The sequence below is a fragment of the Caloenas nicobarica genome, chromosome Z, assembly GCF_036013445.1.
Source record: "Caloenas nicobarica isolate bCalNic1 chromosome Z, bCalNic1.hap1, whole genome shotgun sequence".
NCBI lineage: Eukaryota > Metazoa > Chordata > Aves > Columbiformes > Columbidae > Caloenas > Caloenas nicobarica.
The window spans coordinates 8,160,324-8,187,583 of NC_088284.1; the positions used below are offsets into that span (position 1 = coordinate 8,160,324).

Sequence of the window (27,260 nt, forward strand, 5' to 3'; positions counted from 1 at the left end):
TTGGAATTAATTTTTTCCAATGTCAGAATTTCCTGGGGAACACAACTTTCAGCTCCTGATTAGCTCTAGTACATGTCCCTGCTGTGAGAACAGATGCACAGACCTAACGTATCATTACAGAGATGTTTCCCCCATGCTGAAGGACTTTGCTTTTTATTACTTACTGGGGCTAGATTAAGCACAGGACAAAATGGCGAGCAGATTATTGCTCAGCACAGCGTTGTGCCAGGAACCATCAGAAGCAAGGGGTAGCTGTTGTACTCTCTTTGAAGACCCAGTGCCCTGTGTTTCCAAGGCTCGGTGTGTACCTGTGGGTTGAGGGTGAACATCACCCAGTGAACAACTTATCTCATAACTCCTCACTCCTTCCTGTAAGCAGCTGGTATTAAGGGTGATTGGGGGTCAGATGTATGAGATGAACCACCAGTCTGATGCAGCTTGACATTCCCAGTGTCCTCTGTTTTCTTTCAGTTTTTAGATGTTGTGTCTCTCTCTGCTGTTTGTTAGAGGGAGAATCTCTAAGGCACAACACTCCCTTTCAGCAGAGGGTCAAGACCTTTAAGCATCCCTAACCTTTATACAGGAAAACACAGCAAGAGGGAACTCTAATAATAATAATGCTCAGTGTTGAGAAGAGTACTTTATGTTAGCAAGGATGTGCACATTGATTCATTAATGAACCAGCCCTACCACAATAACATCGATAATCATGTTTTTAATAACAATGTTGACTCTCTGCTCTTGGATCCCAGTTGGATAACTAGTCTAGAGCTGCTTGGCTGCTGCAATGTTCTTATAGAGATTACTTATTACTTCCACATGAGTGCTAAGCCTGCCAGCAGCTGACAGGGTGCATAGGGTGGAACAAACCCAAAACAATCAAAGCCAGAGATAAAGTCTTGATTCAGGCCATGTCAACCAGGCTAAACTTGGGGGTGATTTAAAATTTATATGGTATTACTCATCTTGACGTAGTTTCTGAAACTCAGAAGTACACTTAAATATAAAAATTAAGTGGCGCAGGCTTGTGACTCTCATCTGCCCTGTGGTCAAATATGCTGGGGACTGAATTGCAATCAGATGAAGAAGAGGCAATGAAATTCCAGCCTCTGAGTATATGCTGTAGAGGTGAGGTGCACAGCTGACCAAGGGGCTGCAGGCTAACTTCATACATCCTTAAGGGACAGCCCATTTTTAATCAGTTGGAAGAGCAGTCTAGTCATAGCCTTTCCTTATGACACTGATTCCCCATATTGGGGATGCAATGATAGATAGGCGACGTCAGCACAGATATATAGAATTTACTCACATTGACAATGGACACCCAGGGATAGATTGGGTCTGCAGCTGTCCCCATGCTAAAAAACTAACAGTGAGCTGGAGGGTGAGGAGCATGGACAGAGCAATGGCTTACCAGCTCAGGTCCAACCAAGCCAAATAAACATGGGCCCACCAGAGGGTTGTCTACCATGTACTTCTGTGCAATAAATAATGAGTTTTTCCATTATCCAGCATAATTTGCCTATAATTTACAGTACATTCATAAACTGTGCATTCCTTAAAACTTTTCTTTCTTTTTTGTCCAAATCAAGGCTATCCGTGCTTCTTGTGTATTAATAAACAGAAATATCTATAACTTAAAGCTGTAAAACCAAGAGCCATGTTGAATGTCAGGGCAGAAATGAACCTTGATTCTCTTAATGTGTCATGAGGGTTAGATTTCATGATGACTCACAACCCTTTTGGAAACCAAGGTAAAGTGTGTGGTAGATAATATTAGTACTGTATTCAGCCCTGAACTTCCCAGTATACTGATCTCCATTAATCCACTAACTCAGTCCGATACAAGACCTTTCTCTCCAGCAGGATAGTTGGAGTCTTAACTAAGGTTTTGCCATACCTGCTGTGATCTTCCTCTTGCTCCAGTGATCCTGAGTCTATTAAAACTCATTGCATGTGTGCACTGAGAACTAACTTAGCTGTTCATAGCCTTTTGAGCTGGACAACTCATGCCTTTGGTTTCTTAAAAATATACACATATATACAAAGAGGTGGCCATATACACAAACATGTACTCTTCCGTGGAGTGCCCAGGCAAAAAAAAAACCAACAAGATCGAAAGGCAGGGGCAGGCAGATCATGTTTGTGAAGTATTTACTGAGGAGTCTGTGACAGGTAACTTACGGATGGATGGATTTAACAAGAAATTGGTTGTTAAATTCTAATGGCAGGATTTTCATATGTGAGGATGGTAAAACAAATCAAACTACCCCAGGTAGCAGGTGGATCTTTCAGAATTGGAATGTATCAAAAACTCTCTGTAGCTGGGAATGGAGCAAGTTTGGCCTTGAATGCCTGAGTTGGTATGGAAAGCCACAGCATGGGTTTCTCAGACACATTTCAGAGCTGGACTGGGCTTTGAGGATGGTCTCTGCTTTTTCACATCCTCCCTGGTCTCCTTCTCTTGGTCTCTGAGCTGTGTGAGCCAAAATTGATTTCAAGGTGAAATAAGGGCTGTTCTCTTCTTGAGCCCAACCTCTAAACCTGGTGTAGATGAAGTTGTGTGCCTCCTGGTCCACCTTATGCCTTAGTAGATGTTTCTCAGCACACACAGGCAGAACCCCTACTCATGCACAACACATCCAAGACCCCAGGAAATGCAGCTGGTATTTTTGAAAGAATCTGCCAGTTTTACAGAACGAACTGCTGGCTTTGGTTATTTCAGTAGGAATTTTGCCACTAATTGCAGCAAAGCCAAGATTTTACTCATTCTATTATAATGTGGATCTCAAATCCCACAGTAGTGGTGCTCTGGGGCATGTTCAGATGAAGGAATGAATTTTTGTCTGCTATTCTGGACCATGATCTTCTCCTGGGCAGAATTTTCTCAATTCTAACAGACACCTAAGGGGGTCGGCATTTGTTTAACACTTTCAAACTGTTTCATATTTAGTTTATCATGCCAATAACTCCACATTGTGTGGAAATGAACCGCAGCAAGGACTGGAGTGGGGATGGTTGCTCAGTGAGAAAACTAAGGAAGAGGCAGACAGGAGGTGGGGGGAAGATGGAAAAGCTTTGCATGAAACAGAGGAGCCTGATTATGGGCCACTGAGGTTCAAAAGTAATTTAGCTAAGCAGATGACCGGGTGTATAATTAGTTAATTATCCCACTGTACCACTATCCCCCCCATTTGGAAGAAACCCTGTTACCATCCTCATGACCTCTAGGAAATGCACAAGATGCAAAGGATCAGCTGTTCCTTCGTGACAGTCCTTTTAGCAAATTAGTGGGGAAAATTGTGCTTAGCAAATATTCATTAGGGTTTCATTTTCCATTAATCCAAAAGGAAATGTGGAGAGCCTGTGACTTCAATCACGCTGAGGCCCAGGAATTTTAATGAGCTTTAAATGGGCATCTGTCAGAATCCTGACTTTGCCGTACTTCTCCTGCCAGCCGGGGGGATGAGTAATGGCTAATAAAATATGGGAGCATCTAGGCGAACTCCTCTCCCTAACAGGAAAGGCAAAGTTGTAATTTGCTGTGTTATGACACTGTAATTATGCCCTGATGAACAAAATGAGGGTATTAAAAAACCCTTTCCTTACCCATACTGTGCCCCAGACATAAATGGGGGAAAGTTGCCTGAATCAGGTCAAAAGGTTGTAGGCACATAGGCCAGGGAAAGGAGGAAACTTTCCTCCCCTCTGTCCTCTTACTCGTGTGGCAAGGAGCTCATACTGTATCCCCTTTATCTCGACCCCCCTGAGCAAAGTAGAGCTGGAGTTACCTGTCGGGGTTGGTGAAGAGCTGAGCAATAGCTGGAGGTACCTTTGGAAATAAGACCATGAAAAAAAACAATCCCTGCCTCCTCAAACTATAGTTTCCTGCTACTGAACACTGCAAGGGGTTTAAATGTTTATTTTTTTCAACAAAACCAGTTGGGCTTACCTGTTCCCTTTTGACTTTTGCTCAAGTGCAGCATGCTTAGAAATAAAAGTCACATTTTAAAGTTTCATTCTAGGCTATATGACTAGAGGCAGATTCTCCCTCTTCTGCCCCAAAATACAGTTTCAACAGAAATATTTCTGAGGGTCTCTACTTTAACAAAACTGCATATTCCAACTACAGATTCTTCTCTGGATATTTTTCCAGACACGCTCTGAAGTCTGTAAGAGTATGTGTTATAGCACTGAGGCAAAACCAAAAAAAACCCAGACAATTCCTCTGGTCTAGTAATTTGGATTTAAATCCATCTGTAATCTCTCTTGCAGAATCCTCTGGAATGAGGCACGTGGCCAAACTGTCCAAATCAGGGGGAGTCTTCAGGCTGAGTTGACCTGGGGCGTTGAATGCAAATTTTTACAAAACAAAACAGAGCCCGTGGGTTTGTGCATGCTTGTCACAGTCCTCACTGAGATACCAGAAGAGTAATGAAACTTCTGCATGCAGACACTGAGAAGAGGCAAGGATTAGCACGGGTCACCCAAAACTCTACAGTTTAAATGAGATAATGAGGAGCAAAGAAAAGCTATGAACTGCATTCTTTCATTCTTGTTGTTCTTGTTCTTCCATTCTGTCTTTCCATGGCCACATGTGCTGCTACATTCCTATGTCTGTAGATTTTATCCTGGTGTCTGTCCTGGGAAGGTTAATGAAGTTAGCATAGCCTCTAGGTGACTCTCAGAGTTCCGGGTCTTATGCTTTGTCTGTTCCTCTGAGAGTCTACAGACTATTCCCTAAAGGTGACTGCTCACCATTCAGAGAGAGGGGATGCCAAAGTAAATCTCCACCATGTGCTTTTTCATATCCTATTTCTCTCCATTCATGAGTCTTCTTTTTCTCTTGATAGGACCAGAGGGCTGTAACCTGTTTATCTACCATCTGCCCCAGGAGTTTGGGGATGCTGAGCTGATGCAGATGTTCCTGCCTTTCGGTAATGTCATCTCCTCGAAAGTGTTTGTGGATCGGGCGACAAACCAAAGTAAATGCTTTGGTGGGTAAAGATAACAAAACAATTAGATTCATCCAGGAGAGGGCTTTCTCTGAATACTTTACCTTTCAAACTGCTTTCTTTCTGCTTAAGCTTTATGATTTCTCTCAACTTACTCCTGTCAATACTTTCCCCCTTCCCTCTTTCTCTCCTAATTGTCTCATGCTCAGAGTTGTGTGCACTGCTTAGAGGTGAAGGTTTGGCATCTCACCAGCAGCAGGGTGCTGTGGCTGGTGGTGGTGGAATGGAAAATAGCCCCCCTTGGAAGGGGAGGTGGGGAGGGCACAGAAAACACTAAAGCACTTGGAGCTAAATGGAAGGGGCCAGGGGGAAGGTGAAATGCTGACGGGGTCAGCAGTGGGAGCATGTGGCAGAAGGGGAATTTCTGTACCTAAAGAAAAGGAAAACCAAGTCATGGAGTCAAAGGGAAGACAGTTGTGGGGACAGGTTGCCAGCAGCTGTGGTGCATTAAACTGCAAGGGGACAAGGGCTGATTATCAGCTGAAAGCCTGGTCTCCTGGGGGGATGGCTGCTCAACCACCACAGGCAGCCGTGCTCTGAGCCCTCTGAACATGAGCCAGCCCCAGAGCAGGTGCAGATAGACCGAGATAACCCTGTGCCTCAGCTGCCAGGCCATGCTAAGAGGCTGGGTTTCAAAGCTGCACCACAGTCACCCAGCTCTGGCCTCGATGGGGGCTCAGCCCCACCAGCTGGAGCATGGAAAGAGCACAGACCATGAGCCACCAGCCAGCCGGACACCCTGAGCTGCACCCACAAATGGAGGACTCAGCCAACCTACAGGCATGTGGTGATGTGTGCATGGTGCCTCAGTGGGATCCTGCTGCTCGCAAAGGTGTTGAGGTAAAGGATCGCTTCTGGCAGTGAGGCAGTATGGGGAGCCTGCCATGCTTGACCCCACCGCAGCTGGTAGACAGGAGATCTCCTCCATACATGTGCCCACCACTGGGATGTGCAATTTCTGGTTCTCCACTATCCTGTGCGCTTTGTAGACCTTTCCTGAGAAATGCAACAGGACAAACTATTGCTTTTCTTTTCCTGTTACTTGCAGCTGTTGTGGACTGTCTCTCAGGCAAACCTCCAGAGCTAAGACTTTCTGGAGTTTCATTTGATTTAAAGCCACTCTCAGTCTCCACACTATGCTTCCCTTCCATGTTGCCTTCCTCTTCCCCCTCCTGGACAGCCCACCTCTCAAAACTCTTACCTCATCCCTTGTTAGCTATGGTGCATGTCAGACAGTACTTCCAAGAGTTTCATGCCCTTTCTCTGTACACAGCTCCTCCTGCCCATCCGCAGAGGGTCTGAATGGGATATTTTCTGCTTTGATTGAAGGAGACTTGTCCCCTGATGTAAAAGGATACAGCGTTCCCCTTTGCCAGTACCCATTGGGTTTCTGCACTCTCAAGCCCTAGAGGAATGAAGGACAAAAGAGTTTGGTGTGAAGAGGCAGTTGGGAAATTTAAATGAGAAATTATGAATTAGCCCCATTGTCTCCAGAGCCCACCTGCTTTTTAGAGCATTAACCATATAAAAGCTCTTAAGAAGATGAGCAGACCAACATAGCTCTAGGTGACATTGAAAACTAGTGCTTCAAGGATATCCACATGTTAGAAATGGACCTTTGGCAATGAAATTGCCATTCCTAGCATAAATATATAGCAGACTACTGAGCCTGGTTCTCCACATATTGACAAGTGGGAAGCCAAAGGTAAATGGAGAATTAAGGTGAGAGCCAAGTCCAATAAGGGAGAGTATCTTCTGGGCAGGTATTCACCTTTTGTCCTCTTAGCTCAAAGGTTTTCTGGCTACAAGGCTTCATGAGGATAGTAGCACACACCTAGCTTGTGGGGCAGGGTTGTGGACTGGCTTTATTGCTGCTTCCAAGGTACCATGAAATTGTCATTGATAGCTGAGCAGGAACTGAAGGATCTTAGCAGAAACTTTTCTTAACATTGAGCCTTACTGGAAGAAAAAAAACATCAGCTTGTTTGATGAAGTAACCTCCAAAACTACTGGTGGAGTACGCCAGCCTGAAAGGAAGAAGGTGGCCTTTGAACGTGTCAACTCAAGCACACAAGCAAGCAAAAGCAGGAATTAGACGTTGCTAATGGATCTTAGCCACCTTATAGTAGCTTCTGAGACACAAATATCCAAGTCCAGTCAGTTTTGGGTCCTGGGGGTTAAGTCCCAGTTTTGTCTGGCTTTAACTTACTTTTCCATGGAGCTGAGTTCCTGCTGTGACTTTCGGTCTCGGGCAAACATGTTGACTATGCTGCCATGTGCATCAGCTCCAAAAGGACAGAAACGGCAAAAGTACAGGTAGCTAATTATCACAAGTATGTCACGCTGCTCTTCAAAGCCTCATACCCTGCTGACCTCCAATTTTAAATCAGGCCTTTCTTTTGTTTTGCTAAGTCCACTGAAGCTGACGCTGATTATAATTTTTTTTGTTCAGAAAGTCAATTTAAAAAAACCCTTTTTCCTAAAGGAAAAGAAAGTATTTTGTTAACTTTGAAAGAAAACTCTTTCCTTTTCTGCTTAAATATTACCCAAAACTTGACATGTAAAAACATAGCGTTTACATTCTGTTTTGCTTTTTTTTAACCCAGCTAGAACTCTCCAACTGGTAGCCTGGGAGGACAATCCTGTCTGGCCCCAGAAAGATATTCCACCATTATATGACCTTTCAAAATGTATCTGCTATGCAGATCCCAAGTAAATTGCTGTAACAGTCTAGCCCCAGGTTGTCGAGAAATTGTCAAAAAGTCCTGCTTTAGACAAACTTAAAAAATTCTATGGAGAAAAATGTCACCACGTTTTTTTCCATGGGAACAGAAAATACTTCATTTGCTGCTCTTGTCTGACTGTTGAACTACCTGTATGCTGGCCCAAAGTGAGTGAGTCAGTAGAAGAGCATCTCAAAACAGGATTTTTATTCCTTCCCATTTGAATCTTAATCCTGCCCTGCATTTCCAGCACAAAGGTATCTCCCTTGGCAGCTACTGCATGGATAGTGTAGGAGCAGCCACTGGAGGGTTAAGAAGAAAGCGAAGTCAGCCACAAGCCTTTCTTCTGGTCTCTGGAGTCCATGACCCTGGAGAGAACCACTATCACCTGCACATGCTGAAGAAACCACACTGTGGTCATGAAACTTTTGAATTTCCTAGCTCAGAGTCTGCTGCCTCCTGTCTGACAAGAAGCAGCAAGGAATGGATGCTACAACAAAGACCAATCTCATGGACAAGATGTGAAAGTGCTCAAAATATGTCTATTGTTTTCCATAGCAGGACTGCTTGCTGTAGTGTGTAAGACTGCCTGAGAAACAACCCTGACTCCTCACTGGAAAAAAAAAGTCATTTATATGGGACATTTCTTTACCTTCAACTTTTCTTCTGCTGCACACATCCAGGCTAGACCCAAATCTTCCATTTTCTCTCACAATTTTTCATACCTCTGGCTTTTATTTTCCTCCTATCCCTATGCAGTTGTAACATGGCCAATTTCAGACCATACTTCTCCCTCCCATTCACCAACACCCTGTTTATCCCCATGGCCTGAGCCTTCGTCACACTAACCATATCAGTGTCTCCTTGGGTTTCCCCTCAGGTGCTACTTGTCCACCCTCTCACATTCAGACTTACTGATTTCACCTTCAGAGCTCTTCACCGTCCTGCCCTTCTCTCTCCTCTCACTAGTCCTTCCCTCAATGCCCAGCTGATACCTGTAGCATCTTCCCACACAGTTCTTTTACAACCAGCACATTTCTCCTACTGGGCCATGCTGTTCATTCCCAGTGAAGTGGCAGGGCCACAGCAGGAATCATTACCTCACTTGGGGAAAAACTACATTTAGTCAGACACTCCCTGAAGACAGTGACTTCCATTCTCATGGCAGGCTGGTCTCGGGAGTGTTGCACAGAGGCACAGTGTGCCAAAGTCTGAACATCAGCTTCTGCAGGATGCTGTAGCTTGTGTTTGTGCAAGGCAGAGACTGCACTGAGTTTCTCACATTCACACTGCATGTGTGTAAGTTCTTCTGTGTGTAGATATCCTAAATGTCAGAGGACATGAAATATGTGTATGTGCTGGTCTCAGTGGTTCTGGTGATAATTCCCGTCTCAGTTACACAGATAATTTATATGTAACCCGTTTGTGTATAAGACAAAAAGAAAACTCTAGTAAAATGACACTGTTAAGGCCACTAAGGCAAGGAGACAATGTGAGAAGAGCCATTTTTCACACTGCCCACACAGGGCTAACTCTGCTTCTGTTGTAGGGTGACACTACTATATAGTCCTAATTTCAGAAGCACTCACTGTTGTCAAAGAAGACACATTTTAAGAAGGCATTTGAAGATGTTAAACGAGTCAAATGCAGAGACAGACATGTTCTAGGAAAATGTTTTAACAGAGAAGAGAGAAAAAAGGCTAGGTTTGGGCAATATTAATTAGGAAGACATGACAGAAATTAGAAAAACGAGGACGTGGTTGGAGCAGCGGAGGCCAAATGATTACCCCAAGGTGTCAAATAAGATGTAGATAAATTAAAGCTGGAGGAATTGCTTTACTGGTGCACTTGAAAATTCACTCCTCCAGTCACCTCTTTCTGAGAGCACTGGGCACGTGGATCTACCAGCTCTTTGCGCACCACTGAGCAGAGGACAGTGTCAGGCCAGCTCTGCTCTATGCATCCCCCTAACCCCCACATGTGTCTCCTTGGCATATGCTTGCTCCCCATATCTGCTTGTGTGGCAGCTTTGTTTTCTCCCCATGGGACAGTGACTCCAGGATGCTGCGAAGAACCTCTCCTGTGCCCACAGAGACACCACTCAGCCTGACATGGTCTGACACCACAGGTGTAAGCAACCACAACTGCTGGATATTTTTCTCCTTTTCTGTGCGTTCCAGATGGACTTTCACACTGGCAGAAGGGATATCCCAACCCTTTTAGAAATGTCCTACATTAAACATAGCAAGGAGCAATCTAGCTTTGACTACAAACTGTGAGGGCTTCTTCGGACCATAAATTTATATGGCCTGAAGGAAATACCTTGTTTGACTCCTGGTACAATATGGACATTGAGTTTCATTCCAGATTCCTGCAGGAAGTCCACTTGAAAGTTGCTAGTGGGCACCCCCATTTGGAAAACTCAGTCTTCTCTGAAGTTGAGAAAAAGAGAGAAAGTAATATCCCTTGTTGAGGGGCATAGTAGTTTAATTACGTTCACTGTTAAATATTTGTCTTCCCTACTAAACATCTTCTGGATCTTAGCTTATGAAAATAAACAGGGGAGCCAAAGGAGAGAGATTAAAGGTGAGACAAGCAATGAATACTGGACACAGGAGCGGGTGAAGCTCAAGAGAAGGGCTGAGTGTTGGGTAGAACTTTTATCATGTTATTAAAAACACATTGTGGCCATTCAAGTCTGCAGCGTGGTGGCAGGAAAGTGGGGTGGGAGATGCAAGGCAGCAGGCAGGTAGTGATGGTCTACAGAGTTTCAACTTGATAGCTGAAATAGAAAGAAGCATCAAGGGACCAGGGCACTGGCAAAGCTATGCAGGGCCCTGGGACCAGGGGCATTGCGGATCGGGTCTGAAGTGCATCGGCAACGTTCCATAAGGCATAGGAGTGGAACAATGGAGCCTGAGGTACATCAGAAAAATATTGTTCAGCACCTTCTCAAAATGTGTCTCCAGCACACCCTGCCAAATCTGGCAGCTTCTTATTTAACTGAAAAAAAAAGTCAACACTCCTTAAGTTCATCCAGGGAAAAGAGCGGGTCCAGAAGTGAGGTGGTGCAATGGTATGAAATACCAGTTGTGTGTTCCTGCCCCATATGGGCAATCATGGATCAACCTAGCTGTGTGCTTTGAGTTCCCCTTCTTGTATCAGGACACTGAGACCTTTGCACGGGGCTTTAGGATCTATTGATGAGAAGATTTATTTATCAGCTCAAAGGTTTTGGCGGGGTTCTTTTCTGATACTTCTTTTGGTAAACAGGAAGATTCTCACCAGATAGAGGAACTATTAGAAAGCACTTGAGAGAGAGTTGCAACTCTGCTTGATGCTGTTACCAGTACTATGATTAAATCTGATTTTTTTTCTTTTCACTTTTAACCAGATTTCAAATGCCATGAGAGAAGTCTCAACCCAAGCCTTTCTTCCTGTAGTCTGTGGAATTAGGCTATGTCCTTTACTTTGCGCGATCTAGTGTCAATACATTCTGTTTCAGATCCCCGAACAATATCAGATTGTCATTCCCACATAGCTACAGGCTACAGACCAAAGCTCAGAGGGTAATGGAAGAAGCCACTAATTTGAGTGTCTGAGTTGAGACAATATGGGAATGACCTTCCAGACGGGTTAAGCATGCATGACCTGTGAGATGTTTCAGATCAACACTAGTTCGTTGAGGTCCTCCCCACTCTGAAGGACCTGGCACAGACAGACAGCCAAGAAGAGATTCATGAGGGGTCCAGCTTAGTTGGAAAGTAAGTCAAGGGGAGGAAGACACTGTAGAGGAGTGTTTAGGGCTCCCAGAGAAGAGGGGAAGGAGAAACAAAAGTTTATTATTTTCTAGCTATTCTCTGTTATATCCCAAAGCTGCCAGGCTCTGAGACTTCAGGTCCACAGAGTATGGATGGGATGCTTTTCCAGCTGATAAGGAAAGAGTTGTGTGACTAGGAAAGAGAAGAAGCTGTTCATGAAACTCACAGCACAGCACCTCCAGCCATTGCAGTTGGTTGGGGGAGGCTTTAGGGGGAGGAGGAGGAGCAGGAGAAGTATTAGGGCTGTGAGCCACTATTCATTTACAAACTATAATTAATTTGATGTTTAGATTAATTTCTGATGCACTCTCAAAGGTGCACTGAAAGCATTTTTCCTTTATTATAATGTTGATTGCTTATTGGGGAGATAAATCTAACTGTCAGTTATGCACTGACTTACCAAAACTTTCAGACCAAGCAAGCATGTATGCATAAGGAACAGCTGTTTGCAGCTCTCCAGTTAAAGGAACAGCTCTGTCTTTTCCCAATAACTTACATTAAAGAAAATCTATATATTATACACAGATATTTCTGCTTTCTTTTGTAGCTTAACAATTTATTAGACAAGAATATGTTAGCAGAATCTATCTTCTATATATCTGTCTGTTCATGTGTCTATCACTATTCTATCTCTCCACAAAAGTGGTAGACATAGTCCATCCAGAATATGTTTAAAGGTTATGGATATATTTGTACATATGTACTCACATGTACACTTACACAATCATTATAAGTGTTTCTACTCAAAGTGTAATTAAATGGAGGAACTCATTACTGCAGGGTATTTGTGCCTGCTCATTTAATGACCTTCAAGGGGGGAACGGACATTTATGGGACTAAGAAATGACTGAAGTAAAGAGTTAATGCCATAAGAAAGAAGAGAGAAAAAACCAGAGTTTTTAGGGAGATTAAAAACTTAGTGGTCTGGGCTTCAAATCAATCCATCAGCACTGGGACCCAAGAGAAGAACCTGGCCGGGCTCTGGTGTGCCTGTGCAGTGTGCTATCTACTGCCACCTCCTCTAAAAACCCTTTGACATTAGACAGAGTAGATGAACTCGAAATGTATATGACTGGTCCTACATGTGCTCCAAGGACATTATAGTCTCAAACGTGAACACCCTGGTGTGTAGAAATGCCAGAGTAGGGTCTCCAGTGCTGCTTTTGCTCAGTCCATGAGTTTCTGTTCAGAAGTCAGAAGTAATGACCCCTCCCAACAGGCAGGCCCATTTTTGAACTCAAGGTGATATATCTGCAGAGCACAAACCACATCCCTCCTCTCTTGTGGGACTGCAGACCCATCACAGCATTTTGGCTACCCATTACATCTGGTTTTGTTTTCCCAAGATCTCTCTCATGCAAGGTAAATTTGAGATGTAAAATGGATGAGTCTCTATCAATTCATCCATCCAACCACCCATCCGATCCCCTGTATATCTATCTTCAATTTCTTTATTTTTGTCTCCCCTGTCTCATTCACTGCACAGGACCGCTCTTCTAGCATTTTGAAGTCTGTCAGCTAGCTAGTTACTGAGCAGCTGTTCAAGAGATCTTCACATCTCTGTGCTTGGCCTCAGGCCTTCCTTCCTGCACAATATTCAAACCCTGCTATGAATATGAATTTATTATTACTTCCTCATCTGTTTTCCAAGGCCCTTCCCAGCAGAGCATTTGAGAGTCTCACAGAGCTAAGTAATGGTATTTTCACAGTGCTCATGGTGTCCTCATTTCACCAAGGGGATGATGAGGCATAGAAAGACATTCAAAACTGTTTATTAATCTTGAATGCCTAATCTGAGATGCCATGAGCCTGATCAGTCTGTTTGCTTGTTTTCCCAAAGCTCAGTGTTTCCCATTCAGCTCAGTGCAGGGCGTGCTATATTTATGTTCACTTCAGATGCAGGTACAGGCAGCAGTCCTTCTACCAGTGAAACGTCAGGTCACACACTGAGCACCAAGGGAAGAGGAACACATCTAAACCTTCATCTTCACTGGCAAAGAGCCCTTGTGCATCAGGTCAAACACTGTGCCATTACTATCCATATCCTTTTAACGTTTGTGTGCCATTGGCTCTGTTTGAGCCATGAAAATTAACTCATGGCTGGACACTGCTTGGACATGGCTCAGCAGTGAAAAGGACCAGAGACTGTCCCTAGACAGCAGTATAGACAAGGCCGCCCTTTCTTGAAGGGTAGGAGAGTTTAGTCATGTAGATACAAGCCATGACGTGCCAGTTGCACTCAGAGCCTGCCTTGTTTTATTTACTATTATAGTAAAAAAGCAGCCTAGGAGATATTATTAAGGAATTTTTTGATATATGAATTACCCAGAATAGCTAGGACGTCGTGGCAGAAACAGGGATTGATTCCCATTTCTCCAAGGCAGCATTTGGTTGTTCAACTACAAAACCATCCTTTCCCTGCCTTATTTACTGCCTACATTCCAACACTTGCAATAATGTGTCTGATACATTGCCATTTTCCTCACCCTGTTGTGTTATTCATTCTCTACAGTAATTAAAAGAAGAATGCCATGAAAAAGAAAAATACAGAAATGTGTAGTTAGAAGCAATGCCTTAATGCATATACAAAACAATACAAAATTAAAATTTTATAGGTAACATCATTTCTCGCATTTCTAACTCAAGAGCTTAATTTTGCAACCTTATCATGGTTTTACTGTATTGTTGCATGTGATATCTTCCCTTTTCAAATAAGCAAACCAAAACAAACAAAAAAAATTTCTCAGATGAGATGAACATCTTCAAATGTTCCCATCAGGGTAAAAACTTTCAGGTCTATGTAAAAACAGGTATACTTTTCTTGACCATATCTGGTTTCATCTAACTCAAACCTCCAAACAAATTCAACCTCACCTCCACTGTCCCCAGTCTTGGTCTGTAATATATCACATGTGTATAGGTATGTGCATTATGTATGCATTTATACATGTATATGTCTGCAGTAGCAAATATATCTGCAAATTATTTAAAAAAATGAAAACCACTGAACAAATGGTTTGGATTTGGGCAACCTGCTCCAATACTTTCTGGCCTTCAGGGTAAAAAAAGCTTTTCCTTACACCCAGTCTGGATCTCTTTTATTTCAATTTATGTCTCTCTTTATGCCACCATGCACCACTGTCATCTTGCTCTCGCGGGCAAGTCCTCCAGTCCTTGTCCATTCTGATGCCCATATGTTGAACTCACTTCACTTTGTTGCTGTCTTTCCTGCATTATGAGAGCGGGTGCCCAAACCTAGATGTCCAGGTGTGGCCTAGTCAGTGCTGAGTAGAGAAGGGTAATCACTTCTCTAGTTGACTGGCTGTGCTCATGTTAGTAGAGCTCAGGACGCTGTTGGGCTTCCTGGCAGGCCAGGGCACATCTCTAATGAGAGTTTCAGTGATGTAACCCATCGAAAAAAACAGAGACAATGGGACTGTGCCCCTTTCACTAGCTGAGCTTCAGTCTGCTTGATATTTAGCTATAAATATTTTATTGTTATAAAAGGGAGGAGATACGTCTAACATCTAACAGCAGCTGCTGTCTTTGGCTGCTTCACAGACAATGGGTTCTCTCCCTTTTTGGCAACATGACCTACAAATCTGATTGTGTTCTGACCATTTAAAGGTGAAATTATATGTTTGTTCTAAAGATGCGTCTCTAATGACCCTTCAAAATCCTTCTCTAGAAGGGTCTCCAGTAAATGTTAAGTATGTAGCCTGGTCATTGTGCATTTCCTGACATGGCTGAACAGGCTCCAGAAGAATTATTGTGTTATTGGGCTTTTAAAAATGCTTGTGAGAGAAGAATTTTTGCTACTTGGTTTTAGGGATCAATGCAAGAGTCACTTTTTTAGGGGTGACTCATATTTTACCCCACCCCTTCAAACTAAGATCCCTCTCCAAATTATCAAAACCCTCCTTTCTCAGGTCTTCAGTTTTTCTAATCAAATGCATTTTCATAAATGTGTATTTCAGCAATATTTTTACTGTCCTTATATCAGTAATTAAAACACAAGCATATTTTGCCATCTCCCACTCAAGGGTGGATCCAGAGTTCAGAGAGGTCACTTTGCAGGAGCCCTGGAAGCCAGAATTATATCATGCTTTAGGCAATCTACGATATGATTCAGTTCCCACAGACTGAATATTACTCTTCTGAGGGACTGCAGAAGGCTTTTCACAGAGATCTTCAGGATTCGGGATATTTTTTTGAAGGCCATTAATGGTGAATGCTCTGCTGGCAGACCCGCAGCAATTTATCAGCATCTACACTATAATAGGAACATGTTTTATTCTCATTGATGTTGATAGCAAAAGAAGTCAGCTGATCATCTCCCTGTCCATTGTGGGAGTTGAAACACAGAGGTCCTACATTTGCACTGAAAAGACCACAAATGTAACAGCTGGCTGGACCTGGAACCGTGTGTCATCTTTCAGCTTAAAATGCAATTATATAACCCTTTCCTATCTCCTCTTGGTACCCAGCATAGTTTTGTTCCAGTTCACAACCTTGTTGTCAAGATACTAAGTGACTTTGTCTTTTTTTTTCTCTCTCAAGTGGCTCACTGTGTGTGAGAAGGTTTTTCAGTTGATTTCCCTTTTAGTTTTGTCAGCTGTTTTTCACACAGTGGCCTCCATAGAAAGTAAAGTATTGGTTTGGAAAGGATGGGCAAACGATTACGGATCACTGCTTCTGGCTTCTGAAGGGAAACTTCCAGACTGTGCCACAAGAGAAGCTTCAGGTCTTCCTATATCTATTGGGTTGCCTCAACCTATCCATAATGAGATATCAGGTGTGCAGTGACGCTAAGGGGAGAGACTGTTAGTTGTCCATCTAATAAATGATCTACAGGAGCAAGGTGGGGACGTTCTGTAAATTGCCACACCAAGAATGGATCTATTCTGAGACTCCCTGGATCATGAGAGAACTGATAAAAAATAGTCACTAGTACAATTCACAGTGCACCTTCCTGCTTGGTTTTCCTGTTTTGTTTTGGATTTTGTTTTTTGTCATTTGTTTATTGGTTTGTTCTGTTTGTGTGGTTTTGGTTTGGTTTGTTTTGGTCTGTTGGTTTTTTTCAGGTTTGCAGGGGCTTTTTTCTTGATTAGCCCAGGAAGGAATTTACTTGCCCACTATGAAACATTATCAAAAAGAAGGTCACCTTTTTTGATGTGTGTATCCTATAGACTAAGGACAACTGGTGATTTCAGTAGCTGCAGTCTTCAGAAATTGCTTCTTTATCAAGAACCCACAAATTGAGTGGGACCCAAGAGACAATCTGGGAGCAAAGAAATTAAGATTAAGATAAGAAATGGATTGTGGCATGGCTTCAGTAGTTATTTTTGTCTTGTTTATATTGTAAAACTACAACAAAACAAATATAAAAATAGCCTTCATCTTCGTTCAGCAACACTCTTGGTGCATCCTTAACTAAGCACCTACTTAGATTCTACTCATAACTTACGTAAAACCTACACTAAGCTTATTCTTTCCTTCTGGTTTTACACTGGCAGAATAATTTGTCTCCTTAAAAGTCCATCTGCTTTTTCAAACCATGTAGTTTCCCCATAAACCTTACATTGACACATCATGACATCAAACATTTACAAGGAAGGCTCAGAAACCAAGTCAAGAAGAGTTGCTTCCATTTCTGAAAGCAGTTAGGAAATTTCTTCAGCTTTAATCATAATTCAAAAAAGGACCAAATACCATTGACTTATCTATGGGTGATTCCTCACTGCCTAGTTTTTCGCTTGTGAGGAAGATCATCATCACCTGGGTTGGGACATCATGCTTCTTTTAGAAAAACCATAATGGTCCTTGTTCACAGAAGATGTGTGTGTATACTGGTCCAATATTTGATTCATGGGGTCTCCAAAGACCATCTGAAGCCTGAATCCTGCACCTTTTCCATCCATTCATTGGATAATTTCAGCTCCTACTTAGCAGAACAGGTAGAATCACAGTTCTACAGCATCAGACAAACCGTTGCTCATCCTTTAGACAAGCTCTGTTGACAGGGGGAAAAAAAATACAAGTTTTTAATGTTGGCTCCATTCTTAGGATGAGAAATCCGTTGTAGTTTTCTAGATGAGATTTTTACTTCTACTTTTTTTCTTTTTAGAAAAAGTTGGTCCCGATCTAGTGCCCTGGATCTAGATATACATATAGGTCAAAAACCCAGATCTGCCTATGTAACATGTTGAACTCTTCAAATTCTAGTCTAATCCTGAATCTTAAATGTGTGCTTTCAGTGTGAGTCAAGATAGTAATTTCTGTAGTAAAAAAACCAAACCAAACCAAACCAAAACAAAACAAAACACAAAACAAAACAAAAAAAACCCCAGATTGTGAAAGAGAAGAATCATGGGAAGAATGGGAAGAAAAGTCCTTCTTGATTTGAATCACCACATTCAGGGTCAGCATCTACATCTCTCAACTTCCTTCAGAGATGGTACTGCTTCTTTGAGGCATTATGTGGAGACCATCCAACTGACAATGCACTATAACAGGGACCACTTCTCTGTACATTCCAGCTCACGCTGCCACAATGTATGGAAGTAGTTTCATGCACAGGAAGATGGGAAGGTGACATAAGGAAGATGCTCATGTATATCAAGCTACCTTCTGCACTGGGTGTTCTGACCTTTAGAGAAAGTTAATCATGCCATCTACTTTCACTCTTCATTTAATCTCCCCTTCCCATCTGTTCAGTTTCTCTCAGCTGGAAGCAAGATGAAGAAGGAGTACCAGTCAGCTGTCTCAGTGGTCCACAGCCCACACTTTGGGACCATTTATTATAAGGCATTAACATCAATTGTCACCTTTATCATGACTGTTACCGCAGTTCATGACAGATCAGTAGGCAAGAATGATTTCCTAAATATCTGAAATGTGAAATGAACAATAGAGAGACAGAGAGATGGACAGATAGGTAGTATCAGAAGGGACTGTTCTGATCCTTTGGACTGAACTCTGAAGTAACATTTGCCAGACACCTCAGCTCATGTGACATGTTCAATACTCTTGCTTGAGTCATAGCATCCCTTTTAGAAAATATCCTAGTCAAGATTTCATGTGACAGGTGCTCCACCCCTATTGCTAAACACAATGTTCCAAAATAGTTAATTACCTTCACTATCTAAAAAATGCAGACTCAGTGTCTTATTTCCATGTTAAATTTCTCACACATCTACTTCCATCCAGAAAAAAATCATCAAGCTCTATTTTTTTTCTATATTAAAAAACCCCACATTCTATTAGAAATTATTTATAGACTATGGTCAGAAGACAGTTTAACCATCTCTTTGATAAACTGTGGCAACTCTCATCACATTTTCAGACATAGAGTTATTCTTGCACTTCTGAATAATTCTTAAAACTTGTTTTCTGTAGAGGAATAATTAGAACTAGATGCAGAATTCCAGTAAGGATCCTTCCTGAGTCATACTCAGAGATAACATCACCTTGCCACTTCTAGAGGATATTCCCCAGAGACTGGCTTCATCCCGAGCCTGTACTGAGTCTTGGGACTTTGAGTATTTCAGCATAATCCTAAGACCTCATGTATTTATCTGTTATCATGGCACACATGTTCTTGTTATAAACACTGTTTTCTAGTGAAGATTTCCCCTTTTTGAGTGACTCATTTGTTTTTTCCTGTGGATGCTTAAATTTGAATTTGGTTGGATTAAAATGGACACTCTTTAACTGAGACCAACTTACACAGTGACCCAGGTCAACATGACTTACTTCTGTCATTACTTACCACTTCACCATTTTTATATGATTGGCAAATTTTAGCAGTAATTACTTCAGATGTCTTTCAGGTAATGTTAGAGAAACTGAATAGCACAGAGCTTTCAGCACGCTCCATGAGGAGCCTACTAGAAATGCTTCAATATTGTAAGTCACAATTTACAATTTTTTTGGTGGTTTACATATTACCTAATTTTTAAAAAGTTTGATGTGGACTGATTTCATTTTCTATAAAGAAGGGCTCTTTCAAATGCTCTAGAAAAGTTTAGGTATACTCTATGAAAACTTTGATTATGAAACAAACTTGCAATTTATTGAAATCAGGTTCATTAGATAGTTGCTGTTTTCCATGAAACCATGATTATTGGTATTAATTGTAATCCCTTTAATTCTTTGCCATATTGCCTCATATCAAAATTTTCGTAGTTTTTCATAGACTTATGAAAGATTAACTAAGTTTACCAGATCATCTTGTTAACATTCTTAAAAATTAATAATAGGGTTTTTTTCTGAAACATTTTGAAGGTTTTCTAATATTCCATAAATTTCTAAAATGAACATTAATGGTTCAGCAAATTTCTGAGCCAATTCTTTGGAAATTTTGAGTTTCCAATTATCTCGTCCCACAGATACGAAATATTGAATAGTAGTTGTTTAGCATAGTAGTCTGTTACTGACTGTTCATACATTAAAAAAATGGGTGCAGGGGTGGATGGATGCTTGGATGGATGGATGGATGGATGGATGGATGGATGGAATGGGTAGACATTTCACACTTGGACATGATTAAACATCAAAGGAAGGTTAAATATTCAAAAAAGTCATCCAACCCTATTAGACACCAGGAAAAGCTGAAGTGCTATGCCCTTGATCGGTTAACGCAGTCCTTTATTGAGTATTCAAGCACCCGTAAATCGCCTTACAATACAATAGCTTCCAATGCACATATACATTACAGAGCTACTTACATACAGATTGTATCCTGAAATTCTTTACAGTACTAAAAATTGTGAGACAGCAGCTAGTACATCGTGTAAAGAACATAGCAAGGTAAAGACCTTGCAAGAGAATTAAAGGAAAACCTCCATTCTCTGATAAGGCTAATAAATGTGGAGAAAGAGAAACTGAGCAGTCTGAGGAAAGAAATGGACTGAAGAAGCAGGGAAGTGCTGAGGTGTAGACACTCAGGTCCTAATGAGAGAAGGGTGGAAGCTCCTCCCATCACCCTTCCCGCACAGAAGACTCCCGTGATTTGAACACCTCATCATTGCCTTCCCAGCAGAACATGCCTCCCTGACATTACTAGATCTCATCCTTCACTTGTTAGTAACAAAAGCAAGGAAGCCATGTACTAAGGGGACAGTTATATTAATAACCAATTATATTAAGAACTAATTCCTTAACTACTAACTCAAATGCTTGGGAGAAGGAAAGGAGCTGGGCCTCTGGTCTAACCCATTGCCAGTGCTTCCTGCAGCTTCCTCTGCCTTAGTAGTCTGATTGAGCCCCCCTCTTGTGTCCTGGGTACCAGCACTTTGGACGCAAAGGAAGCAAGGAGCATGGACTTCTTCTGCACCAGTACCCAGCCCATGTGCACGGCGTTTCTTCTTTTTCACCCCATGGGAATTTGCCTTCCACAGGCTGAGGGGCGAATCCTTGCTCTTTTGTTATTCTCATTACCCTCTAGTGAGATGAACATGGGTTGAATGACAAGAAGAAAAAGTTCAGAAGAATGAAGTCCTCTCCTTAGTGACTTTCAAGGAGGAACAAGAAGTGCCAAGAAAGATCCTTCATGGCAACCAGACAAATACACTGACAATCAGAACCACAAAAATGTATCTCTGGACTAAAAAAAGCTAATAAGCATCAACGTCTATTTGTTTCTTTTGTGATCTCCTGCAAAGTGCATCTCTGAGATTGCAGTTTTGTGCAGCAAGTATCTGGAACATAGAAAGTCTTCTTAGTTATAAAACAAGTTTAATATTTGTTTCTTTGAGGTTCCTCTCTTCCTTTCCATTGGCTGAGACCAGCCTAGTTACATGTGTGGACCTGCTGTAGGACCATCTGCCCCAGTTCAGGAGTCTGGATCAAAAGCTTGCATCTGGACCTGTAATTCACTGTGGTCCTGACTTCTGATTTAAGGGATGCTCGGTGTAGTCACCAAGCATTGGGCTTCATCCAGAGGAAAGCTTCTGCTGAAGAGAGGCAACATGTTGTTCCAACCTGGTAGCAGATCACCAAAAGGCTGTTTTGCACATTAACCGCTAATTCTCCTTGCAGCATGCAAAGAGAAATGGAAAACTCAGAAAGACCAATTAGGGATCCACAGGAACCTAACGATGTGCTCATTCAGGACTGCACTTACTGCTCAAACTAATTCATGGCCACACAGAGACTCTCCTCACTGTGAATGAAAAGTTTGCAGTTGCGAAACGGTCTAGAATATATTGCTAATTTCCTTCTTTATCATCTCAAGTGATTAAAACAGAAAGACAGCCCTCGAGTAATATCAGTTACATAAAGCCATTGGTGATCATGTTGGTGCCATGAGAGGGCATGAAGATCCCTCAGCATGACCCAGTACCAAGACTTCCTGTGGAAGAGATGGGGAGAAACCAAAGCACCTCCAAATTGCTGCCACAGTTTCTGCCCAATAACCATTTACACAGTCTCACAGGAAAAAAGCAGGTCAGGAGAACTCATGGGCTTCAATGTCAGTACCTTCCTGGAAGATGCTGTGCAGAATCAGGAAGATTAGATGCCCTGAAATGCAGTCCTAGCAGATTTCTTCATTCCTTGCTGCTTTGATAAATCATGTATTAGAACAGCTTTTTTACATAATCCCTGGGAAGAAAAAAAAAAAATCCCCCCCATAAAATAGATTTATCACAAAATCCTGTCCTCCTACCAACCATCTTCAGACCAGAACATATATTTCTCTGATTATTAATTAACTGATGCACAGAAACAGCTTCAAGCTTTTTAACCTCTCCCTTTCTCTTTTGTCCTTCAAGAGTGTAGATGACAATGCAGGGGCAGTGTTCAAAACACAGATAGCTTCTTGAGCAACTATAGTACTACCATCATGCTTTGAGCCCTATAGTCATGGGCTCAAACATTACAGACATTCAGAAAGCAAGTATTTAAGCTATTTTCCCAGCATATACATTCTGTTCCTAGTCATACATGTTTAAATCTGACATAGTGCCATTAACGCTGCTGACATTGACACGGAGAAACAAAGACTGTCAACTGCCAATAGTGCACGTAGCAACAACAAAAAAGTCACATAATCTACCACTAGGTATTCGACCTGAAAAGAAAAAGGAACACGATATCGTCAGCACAGTTTGTCTGTCTGTCTATCCACATATCCCTTATCACTGTGACATCTCAACTTTCAGGATAAGACATAGCTTTTCTTCTTTTTTGAAGCCCGTCCAAATACCTTCAACAATATGAAATACAACTCCACGTAAATAACAGGAAGGAGAAGAGATGGATGCACTGACAACTTCAGAGCTTATCAAGCCTCCTGAAACTAAAACAATGAAATGAAGCCAGAGGAATCAGCTGCTCTGTCCCTAGGATGTACTCACAAGGAAAACGCACAATTATTTGCATTTGCCCTCCTCCTTCCCTCTCTCCAGACCTCCTGCCGCACATCTAGCCATTGGAGATTTTTATATTACAGCAGGAGGAAAGGAAAAGAATAAACAATCCAAATCTGGTCCAAATCTGTAGACAACTAATACCAATAGCATCAGAGTACAACTCCCAGCTCCATTATCTGGTCTAAATGAAATATAGTGAGCAAATGCACTTCTGATCTCTCTTATTAGTCCCATTTGTTAAAATGCTGTATTATATACAGCTTTGCACAGAATGAGGAAATGGCCTAAGAATTCTATCTCAAAAACAAATTGATGATAAAAAGTAGTGTAGCTTTGTGAGCTTATCTGAAGGCAAGGTTCTTGCAGAGGTGCACTATATCAGCATCCCAGCACCAGGTCTTATCACCCAAATAAAGGTCTGGGCTTGGCAAAAATAGACAAATAGTACACTGCCATCATACTTGGCAACATTTCCAGTGGGGTTCGTATGCATTAGGAGTTTCATTCAACAATTAACATCGTTTCGGGGACTGACTCACCCAAGCACTAGCCAGTTAACAACATCTTACCTTGAGATGTGAGCCCCAACTGTGGAACTAGGTAGGTGCCTACCTTCATTGCAGTCAGCACTGGTCCCCGCTGAACAGCCAGCAGGACTTGATTTATTATAGCACATCTTGGAGTGTCCTGAAAAAAAAGAGAGATATCATGTCCTGCACTCCACCACATCAGCTAGACCTCCACTGATTATTTTATGATCCCAAGGAGGTTTGCTCACAAATGGGTGCATGTCTAGACACACTCTAGATGTGCACGTTTAGTCAGTAGGTACATTGCAACAGGACCAGTTACAAGAGTAGAAATCAAAGTTCACAGGCAAGCTAGGTTCTCTAAAGACATGATACAAGCAATTATCCAGCTGCAGCCAAGCCAGGTTTGATATTTGGTAGCTGTGTATACATTAGTAAAGTAAACATACCTGGCACTTGCCCCTAGCACTGGGACCAGCTGGCACAGAATGGCCTACACCCAGACTATTAAATTCTCTTACTTTTCAGAATATCATGGCCACATCCAAGCTAACTACTGAAAACAGCCTCTGTTCTGTGCTAATACTCAGACTTTATCCAGCAATTGTTGGAGTTAAGCACAAGCCAAAACTGTGTCAAGTACCTTTCTGAAAATTCAGTGGTACAGATGATTGGTTTCCAGTTTCTCTGAATTTCTTTGGCACAGGTTTAGTTTACTGTTATAGTTGTAGCTGATGGGTCTTGGATGGGAGCATTAGCAATCCAGAGGTGATTTTAAAAAGAACAGTCTCTCACTACATCCTGTGTTCAAAGATGTGAAGTAGCTAGGCAGCAAATTCCAAGTTGATGCTCAAGGGAGCTTGCAGCAGTATTTAAAGACTGAATCAACTCAGATGAAATCAGGAGGTGTTTAATTTGTTCCTTTGCTGAGATCAGATCATAGGACCTTGTTGACTGATAGATTATTCAGCTAGCCAAATGTAAACTGGGAATGTTACCACATGCTCACTGGCTAATAAGTGATTGCAAAGGCAAATCCATTGCCATTGAATAATACCGCAGCTCGTTACTCACCACAACTCTCCAGTTTTCTGTCTAGAGATTGATGACTGCTGTGAGGCGTGAGCAAGACTTTTGCTCACATGTTCAGAGCTGCAGTGTTGGTACCTCCTTATCCAAGTGGTTGGCAGGAAAACTGCATGGACAGCCAGCTAATTGTAGCCTTGGCTTCAAGAGGAGAAGAAGAAGGAGGATGCCTCTTTATTCCATTGGCCCGTCTCTTAAAACCACACCTGCCATACTCAGTAAACCTGTTGTCTTACTTTGAGACTAAGACCATAGGTTTTCCAACCTCTCATAAACTTATGTTATTAGCCAAAGGCAGGGAGTACAGCTTTAATGCAAGAGTGACAAGGTGTGCTTGCATATATATGAATGTGTATGCATGTCTTTTTCAAATATAAGCCGCTCAGTGTCATCTGTGAGACCTGGTTTCAAGGACGAACTAGAACAGAGAGGAGGTACTGCTGAATGCAGTAAGCCATACCTGGCAGCAAACGCTGAGCCTTAGCTTTTTGAGGGGTTCTCAAACTGTGTCTTCATTTCAGCCTGTCTCTTGAGAGACACTGGGTTCCTAGGGCTGATTTTTGCTGCCACAGCTTTGCAGAAGTGGAAAAACAGATGGCTTTGTCTGGAGTGCAGGCTGGTCCAGGCAAGTCTTACTCAGGGTTTGTGCTCAGAAATGTTGTTGGCACACAGGGACGTTTCTGACAAAGGTAGAGGAGGTAATTCTTATACGATGTGATGGCCCCCTACCTCACTAATGTCTCAGACCCATAGTCACTCCAGCTAAAGTCATATACAGCCTGGGCAAATTAAGCCTTTTTCTAGAGCTAACATTAAAAAAAAATTAAAAGAGAGGGAGAGAAGAATAAAAAATAAACCCACACCAAAAACCCTCCACAAAGCTGAATGTGTTAGATGCCTTGCACCCTGCGTGGTCCTGACCTTTCTTGGCCCTTCTGCTCCCCAGAGACCAAGTCTTCCATTGAGACAAAGAATGTCATTTTAGGTGCCCTGTAGACACAGTCAGTATAGGTATTTCTACTTCTGGATGTGTTCCATGGCTGATTGGATGATTTGTTGGCAAAGTATGAAACTACTTACAGAAATCATGTTAGGAGAGCAGTAGTGTTCATCTTTCTCGACTGCAGAGTCAACATAAAGTCTACAGTAATTGCCAGTTAATAAAGCTCCTCAAACTGCCTAAGTGGCAAACAGTAAACTATTCATGCCAGTGAACACCATAATGGAGAACTTATTAAATTCATATTTTACTTATATTCTCATAAAAAGGAAGTAGCAGCAGGTATATCAGGTTCCCTTCATCCTGAATGTTGGAAGGCAAAGGAAAGGTTATGTCGGTGAGGGAAGGAGGGCCTAGAGATTTACTCCAGTCAGGGTGAAGGGAAAAAGAGCAAGACAGTGTGCCTTGAGACCATGCATCACATTTTCTGACGCCCAGCTCAAAGGTGGCCCAAATTTTGTATGTGCTGGTACTGTGGCACCAGCGTTTGGATCCCTGTGCTTCACATAGTCTTGTGTCCAAACTGACACTCAGACCAGGCACTGTATCCTGGGACACTGATCTGTAACAACCCTTCCTACCCTTTGTCCCTCATTGGCAACCATCCTCTCCTCACTCTCCTGCTTGCCTGCCCACCCTCCTATCTGCTAACTACGCACCAACCACTGCCCTCACCCTCTTCCCCATGTTCATTCTCAGTGGTCGTTGCATGTACGTGCCTTGGCCCCCTTCAGCTCATTAAATCCCCCACCTTGCCTCATGTTTTGACAGGTTTTGTGAGTTTTGACAATCCAGCCAGTGCCCAAGCTGCTATCCAGGCTATGAATGGATTCCAGATTGGCATGAAGAGGCTGAAGGTGCAGCTGAAGAGGCCAAAGGATGCTAATCGTCCCTACTGAGGACTTATGAGAACCACTGGATACAAAGCACTAGCACAGGTAACTGCATGGGGAAGGAAATGTCAGCTGTGATGGTAGCCTCTTTTTGTGTTGTAGACCCTCAAAAAGATTCAGCTCTGCAACTCTCTAGCTTCTGCCTTTTTCACTTAGGCCTCTGGCTAGAGCCACACTGCACAGATATACACCCACACATAAACCAGGAACCATTTCTGTGTGCGTCTCTTCAGAAAAAGAGGTGGAAGGATGCTTAACAAGGATAAGCCAAGTTCCCCACCCCAAGGGCATCCTGCATCTCTAGAAAGTCTTCCTGGTCACTAGGGGAGAGCCAGCAGCTGCCCTGATCCCCCTTGCTCAGTCAAAGAGACCATTTCTGGTGGCTGAAGAAAATCCACAATTAACAGATGGGACTGGGCTGCAGTTTAATCCCAGGTGACTGGACTGGGACAGTGTCTGTCTCAATAGCTCTGTGTTGCAAAGTTTCAAAGCATTCTTCGTTCTTCATGCAGTATTAGTCTGTATCTAATTTCATCCCAGCATAATAACTTTATGTAAATATGTCTCCTTGACAACTAAATAACCACCAATTTCTTTCTTCTGAAGCCCAAGAAATTAATAGAAGGATTCACGCTCACTTCTTGCTCAGTTACAGTTAACTTCTCTGTGTAGATAAAACCCAACCAAAGCCAAGGAAGCTTTGCTTGAGTGAGGACCTAGACAAATCTGAATGAGGGTCTCATTGTTAGACTCATGTACTTTGTGTTTTTGGAAAGAAGCCAGCTTGATGCTCCAAGGGAAGTTCTCATACATGTAA

The 27,260-nt window shown here is 42.3% G+C and overlaps 1 protein-coding gene across 47 annotated transcripts in view; it reads left to right on the forward strand.

The window, feature by feature from the left end:
• Positions 1–26,449, forward strand: part of CELF4 (CUGBP Elav-like family member 4) — a 691,562-nt gene extending 665,113 nt beyond the window's left edge. For 20 of the 47 annotated variants that reach the window (XM_065657477.1, XM_065657475.1, XM_065657482.1 and 17 more), the window contains 2 exons: positions 4,854–4,937; positions 26,322–26,449. In XM_065657477.1, coding sequence (XP_065513549.1) covers positions 4,854–4,937; positions 26,322–26,449 — 212 coding nt within the window. Of the gene's footprint in view, positions 1–4,853; positions 4,998–26,321 lie in introns of all 47 variants that reach the window. The other 27 variants (XM_065657502.1, XM_065657497.1, XM_065657505.1 and 24 more) reach the window with 2 other exon arrangements.
• The last annotated feature ends 811 nt before the right edge of the window (positions 26,450–27,260 follow it).